Source organism: Zea mays, chromosome 6, assembly GCF_902167145.1.
Source record: "Zea mays cultivar B73 chromosome 6, Zm-B73-REFERENCE-NAM-5.0, whole genome shotgun sequence".
Classification (NCBI taxonomy): domain Eukaryota; kingdom Viridiplantae; phylum Streptophyta; class Magnoliopsida; order Poales; family Poaceae; genus Zea; species Zea mays.
Genome location: NC_050101.1, coordinates 66572856 through 66579630, shown reverse-complemented (window position 1 = coordinate 66579630; position 6775 = coordinate 66572856). Strand labels below are relative to the sequence as shown.

Here is a 6775-nt window from a genome sequence, read left to right as displayed (position 1 = left end):
TCACATGTGATGATGCATAAGGGTCAAACTCTCATATAGATGAAGTGAAATTGTGTCCCCTTTTATATTATCTCTTACCAATTACAAATTAGGTATTACAAATACGCGCGTCTTGTGGTTCCCGAGAACTTTAGCCAAGGCCGGGCTCGAGGCTGGCCTTCGTCCAAGATGCCCTTAGGCGAGTCGGAGATTGCTTTCTGTAAAGGGGGCCTTCAGGCGAGTTGAGGATCGGGCACAACCTTTGCCTGAGGATGGGCTCGGGCGAGGCGTAGTTTTGAGCAGCCATTGGACGAGGTGTCGAGCGAATCGTGATTCAACCCCGCGTGACCTCTAGGAGCATGTTTTTTTTGTTTATGATCTCTTGGTCCTCATGTGTTAGATATGCTTAGGGGCATAATTCAGGTACCCCTAATTATGCTACCCAACATTATCATTATAGACATGGTCACTGTAGCACGCATAAAGTGCGCTTTTTATTTTAGTAACATGAGAAATGAGTTCATTCCACTAAATTTATAAGCTGTTTGGTTTGAGTAATGAGCTAGTCTATCATCTTCTTACTTCTCACTTTTTTTGTTTGGTTTGTGGAATAGATTGAGTTGATTCATCATCACCTCATTCCTTATAGTTATTTAATTAGTACTAATATGAGGAATGAGGTCATCCCACCAAATTTGAGGAATAGACCCATAATGCACCACCACATTTTGGATGAAGTGATTCCTCAAACCAAACACCCCCTTATAGAATAGACTCATGATGTACCACTTTATCTAAAATTAATTGATTCTTCAAACCAAACATCTCTAAGGTTTGAATACTCCTTTAGAGAAATGCTCGATTTGAAGGATCAAACAAAACTTGGTTTTCCTCAATTATTTCATTTCAAGCATTGTCTTGAAGTAAATGCTAGTCTCCTAAATATTCTCCATATATCCTATAAAATTAATATTTAGGTCATAAACATAAATCCACATTATACAAAGCACATACAGCTCCCTCTACAACTTAACAATATGTATGATACGATTTTACTTGAAATCTAAAATTAGCAATCCATCTATGACCTTCATATAAATTTCTAAATCCAGTGACTCATATATCGTCTATCATCTGCATTTTAATGTTTAAACCTGCTGCAAACTTTATATCACTCAACCAAACCAGTAAGTTTGATCACCATTCAACCAAACCAGGGAGCAAGTTTAATCGGACAGACACCAGCACACTGGGGGAATGCGCTCCACGACTGGAGGCCTTCGATAGCATTAACTGCGACATATTTGTGGTACTACTCATCCTTGTATAATGTATCTTAAGGCCATACAAAAATTTGCCTGTAGGCAGCAAAACCTAAAATGATTTCTACAACTGTAGAATTTCATCACCATTCACCACCACCAAAAATACAAAGCTGCAACCACTGACGAACCATGGATGGGAGTCATGGAGACGTGGTGATACCTCAGTTTGACGAGTATCTCTTTGACAACGCCTCGTAATATTTAATTTGCTGCGCCAAAAAAAAGGAACAAGATCAAAGGTAGAAACAGTAGCAGAATGTTGAGCAGAAAAAAAACTGGCAGTGCAGGAAGTCATTCTCCTGCAGAAACTGACATTTGCACATACCTGTTCAGATACTGATGGCTTGATCTTCGATAGAGCACGCTCAAAGTGTGAGAGCTTAATCAAACAAGATGAACCCATTGAGGATGTCCCGTTCTCAATGAACTCTAATCGCTCTTCCAATGCTGCCATGGCTGCTTCATTGACCTGGTGAAAGAAGCACATCACTCCCTTCTCTCTCTCTCTTTTTTGGTAAAACGTTCTGCAAGTGCTTCGTTGACCCGATGAAAGAAGCGCTGCTATTAATTATTACGATGCAGCTAGCTTGTCAACTAAGTCAGGTTGAATTCACCAGCACCCATCTCAATGCAAAGCAAAAGGTAACAATACGAGAGAGAGAAAACAATGCTACATTCTGCAAACTGAAGAAGCACTAGTGCTTGTGTTTGGACAACTTCCAAAAGAATGGTTCGATGATATATCACAAATATTACCAGTGATGCTAGGTCAGCACCAGTGAGATTGTTGCACTCGGCACGACGTGCAAGTGCATCCAAATGAACATCGGTCGAGATGGGCTTGCTGCGAGCATGTGCTTTTAATATTGAAACCCGCTCGTGTGCACCAGGTAAAGGTACATAATGTTTCTTTCCAAATCTACCAGGCCGTAGAACAGCATCATCTATCACATCAATCCTACACCAGAAAGGAGCTGCAGGTATCTTATATATTCAGGGATAAACATGTGAACTACTAGACCCGTCAGCTGCTGACAATTACCTGTTCGTAGCTCCTATCACATAGACACCTTGTCGTTGATCAGCACCATCAAGTTCGATAAGTAACTGCAAACAGAAGAATATGAATAACACAGAACACAAAAGGAATGAAGAGGCAAGTGCACACTAACTAGTACAAAACTCAAAACCTGATTTAAGAGACGTTCAACAACCCATCCTCCCTCTTTCCCTCTTTTTGTTGTCAAAGCATCAACCTGCCACATCATATGGAATAAGAACTTGAACACCATACCAAGAGAAACAGCTCTCATAGACTCCAACACAATATGTTCCTTGATAATTAAGTACAAGTAAATGTATCAAACGAACCCAAACTTGTTTGAAACAAATGATACAGGTTCTCTTCAACATAATGTATTACATGACAGGCCACATGCGAGATCTTACCTCATCAAAAAATAGGATGCATGGAGAGTTAGTACGTGCACGAGTGAATATTTTCCTAACTTCTGATTCACTCTCCCCAACATACTTGTTCAATAGCTCAGGCCCCTAATGTACCAGAAAAAGAAAAATCTTAGAACTACTTTATATGACTTTGAAAAGCTGGAATGAAAAAAAAACATCAACTACCTTTATATGAATAAAATTGGCTCCTGCCTCATGTGCCACTGCTTTTGCTATTAGTGTTTTCCCGCAACCAGGAGGACCGAACAGCAGGAAGCCAGCTTGCATATTCACTCCAAATACCTAGAAAGACAGGAAACACAGAGCACATGAAAAATAATCGATTGTATAAATCTTTCACAAAAGGTTGGCAGTCATTAATTAAAATAAACAGTATGGATGTGTATGAACCTATCGAGCAAGGTTCCAAAAGGCACTAGGTAGGCATTAAGCGACCGTCTAGCGCCTAAACCTAGGTTAAATGTGGTCGAGCATTTACACACTAGCTGCATATCATGAGATTTAGTTGCATAAACATTAAATAATAAATAGGAAATGAAGAAAAATGTCTTAACAACCTACTAGCCCATCTAAACAACATAACAGCCATCAATGCCCTACCACTACCAATTCCCAGCAGGCAAGCATCATTCTCACACAGTCATGCTGCCTCTCTGCCTGTGCAGTGTGCACCCAGCCTGCCCCCACCCCCCCCCCCCCCCAAAATTTTTTTTTGGCACAACATGCCTGATCCATCTGCACGCACTGGCACCGCCATCAACTCCCCCACCATGGTGCCCCATTTCTGCTTTAACTGCGTGCATGACCCCATGGCGAAATCGAGCAACATGTACAACATGATGTAAGCATAGATGCAATCACAGCCCAACAAAACATTTTGCCATCCAAACCCCATCCCGTCTCTTGTTTTATTCACCATCTATGGGTTCTGAAAGTTCACCCCGCTTTCATTAGATGCCTATGGGCTATGGCCAAAGCACGCCTATGCAAGCATTTAATGACTTTATTAACACTGCTATTGAGAAATTATTAAGTGATCTTAACTTTTATGGTACTACAAGAATTGATGGAATAATAGACAAAAAAACAGAAGTAAGAAAAGTAAAATAAACTTCTCCGAGACAGTATTTTCAATTCAGCAGTCACCTCATAGTCTTCAGGGTTCTTGATACAACGAATAATGCAGCGGTCAAACTCTTTTCTTAATGAATCAAGACCGCCAACATCATCCCAAGTGACATCAGGAACAGAAGAAAACCCTTCTCTTCTCAAAGATGGTTGAACCATTTTTGTTGCTTCCTTCAGCAAGTGAAGTGAAGATTATTATAAATGTGAATCCATGAATCTGATAAAATTCTAACAGAATATAACTAGATAAAAAGGCATGCCCACAATATATGATATAATAATACAAACATGAAGGTGATAAGAAAAGAAAAGAAATCGGTCATGTTGCAAAACGTAGCAGCTTACACAGCACGAAATTAGAGGTACAAAGGGGGTATTGGTGAAATACATGTCCTGAAGATTATAAAAATAAGAATATAAAGGTTCTGGGGAAAATGGATTAAGGTACAATCCAAATCTAGCTACAATGGATGAATAATCATAGTTAATGGACATGTGCTGTTCATAGTGCAAACTGCAAAGCATACCTCAAAGTCATCCATAGTAATATGTAGGCCCTCCACCTCACTTTCATCCCAAGGTTGCCTCCACCAGTCATGCTTGCTATTCCCGTCATGCTCACGGCGATAGTGAATTCTTCTTTTATCAATTATTCTCTTCATTGCAAGATTCCCTGCTTTATCCACTAATGCCTTCAAGTCAGCACCAACAAAACCTTGTGTCGCTCTAGCTATCTTGAACAAGTCAAATTCGCCTTCAAGTCGAAGATGCTGAGTAAGCATCTTCAGTATTTGTTTTCGTGCATTCTCATCTGGAACACCAAGAGATATCTCTCGATCAAACCTTCCTGGCCTTCGCAGAGCTTGGTCCACAGCATCAGGCCTATTTGTGGCTCCAATTACAATAACATAACCAGGTTTCTATTCAGATGATTCAGCATCCAAATTGCCAGTGTCCGATCCAATATTCTGGTGGTATTGATCCATGCATGTCATTAATTGAGTAACTATTCGTCGCTCCATCTCTCGTTGCAGATTCTCCCTCTTGGATGCAATTGCATCTATCTCATCAATGAATACAATCGAGGGAGCAGTCCGATAGGCCTTCTGAAACAGGCCTCTGATGTTTTCCTCAGAAGCTCCTGCAAGAACATAGGCATATTGAAGTGAGCTTCCATATGAATCTTGACAGAGAATTTGAATTTATCCTTGTGCACGAATGAATGTGTAGCCACAAAAAGAGAATATATATCCTCCAATTTGTTGGCTAAGCCAGCTGCAAAGCTGGATCAATACCATTACCAGCTCTGTCTGAAATACCTCCTCACATCTGAAATTTTCAGCACCTATTTAGTATGATTCTGATTTCATGATGGCTAACCAAGTTTAACATTTGGTAATAGCTTGCTAGTAACAACATACTATTGGCTTATTGAGCACTACACTGATAATAGCAAAAACTTGTCCAGATATTGACAAGCCCTAAACAGAACTCATTTTTTAATCAATTTCTTGATTGGCAAAATGCTAGGAACACCAATCTTCCACATCTAGGTTCAGTATGTTACACATCTTGCAAGGCTGACAGCACTATTAATTTTACAGCCTGCACTGATGATATCTAATCAAACAAAGGGCACAGGCAGCATATATTCAGAATCAAACATGAGTACCATCCTAAACCCATTTGTCCAAATACTCAACACAAGCAAAGCATCAAGCTTTCTCCCCGTTTATGTTGATGCAAGGAATCAGAAAGCATACCAGACACCCCAGATACAACTTCCGGTGCAGATATCTTGTAGAACAGCACGCCAGTCTCAATAGCGATGGCATGGGCAAGGGTGGTCTTTCCGCAGCCGGGTGGTCCGTGCAGCAGCAGCCCCGCGACAGGTCTGACTCCAAGGCGGTGCGGCAGCTTCGGATGGCACAGGGGCACGACCACCTCCATCATGAGCTCCTCGATCACCGCCTCCATCCCGCCGAGGTCGGCGAACCTGGGTCCCTTGTCCTCTCTGCAAAACCCTTCAGCAGCCGGGACGGCCTCGGGCTTCGCGTCGCCACCGCCACCGCCTTCGGCCGTGATGAGGCGGCGCGGCTTCTCCGCTGTGACCTCGATCTCCAGCTGCTGGTTTTGGTTCCGCTTGCGCGTCTGAGCGGCGTAATGGGAGAAGAGCGTGGACTTGGTAACGTCGAAGGCGGGGGCCGGTGGCGACGGGTGGGCGGCGGCGTCGGAGACGGAGGCGGAGGAGGTGGTGTGGGCGTCGTGGCGGCAGCGGGAGGCGGAGGAGCCGTCGTCATCGGAGGAGGAGGGGATGGGGATGGAGGTGAGAGCGCGGCGGACGGAGGCAAAGAAGGGGCCGTGCTTCAGGCGGCGGAACTTAGGGTGGTGGATGCGGAGGGTGTTGGCGATGTCCTCGGCGGAGGCGCCGGGGCCTGCTAGGCCGCCGTTGAGTATGAGGTCGTGAAGCTTCCGCTCGAATGACGCCAGCTGGGAGCGGCCGGCGCCGTTTCCGGCGTGGCGCGGGCGCTTCGCCATGTGCGGCGTGACACAGCGTTGCGACTACGGCCGAGAGAGGCGGAGGGGGCGGCAGCGGGACTGGCCAGACCCTAATGGCAGTGTCCAATCCAACGGGCCAGACCCTAATGGCTTTGTGTTGCTCAAAGAAAGCCCAAATGAATTTCTGAGAGGCCCACAATCAATCTTTATGCCACCACATCTTTTACCAATAAACTTTTTTTATTTATCTCTACTATATTAAAGTAACAGTTTCAACGATCGTTCCACGTCATCTTTTTACAAATAACCTTTCACATCTATTTCAAATTAACATGTTGCGCATGTCCAAATGGCGGCCCGGCATGGGCCCGCTA

General features: G+C 43.6%; 1 protein-coding gene across 1 annotated transcript; it reads right to left on the bottom strand.

Annotated features, from left to right (window-relative positions):
* Positions 1-1229: 1229 nt before the first annotated feature.
* LOC100279295 (Cell division control protein 48 homolog C) lies at positions 1230-6510 on the bottom strand. Its single transcript, NM_001320443.1, has 10 exons — positions 5666-6510; positions 4430-5043; positions 3921-4073; positions 2940-3056; positions 2754-2858; positions 2495-2560; positions 2347-2411; positions 2061-2262; positions 1630-1773; positions 1230-1513 (listed from the first exon to the last, which is right to left on the bottom strand). Exons 2-10 carry the CDS (start codon positions 4682-4684, stop codon positions 1466-1468), a joined length of 1155 nt encoding a protein of 384 aa, NP_001307372.1. The 5' UTR covers positions 4685-5043; positions 5666-6510; the 3' UTR covers positions 1230-1465.
* Positions 6511-6775: the final 265 nt, after the last annotated feature.

Bases quoted from the DNA above. Each gene is read 5' to 3' on its own strand.
- LOC100279295 (NM_001320443.1), bottom strand. From the start codon at position 4,684: ATGCTTACTCAGCATCTTCGACTTGAAGGCGAATTTGACTTGTTCAAG. The intron at 3,057-3,920 runs GTGACTGCTGAA...CTGTCTTTCTAG, and splicing joins AGAACCCTGAAGACTATGAG to GTATTTGGAGTGAATATGCA. The intron at 2,859-2,939 runs GTAGTTGATGTT...CTGGTACATTAG, and splicing joins CCAATTTTATTCATATAAAG to GGGCCTGAGCTATTGAACAA.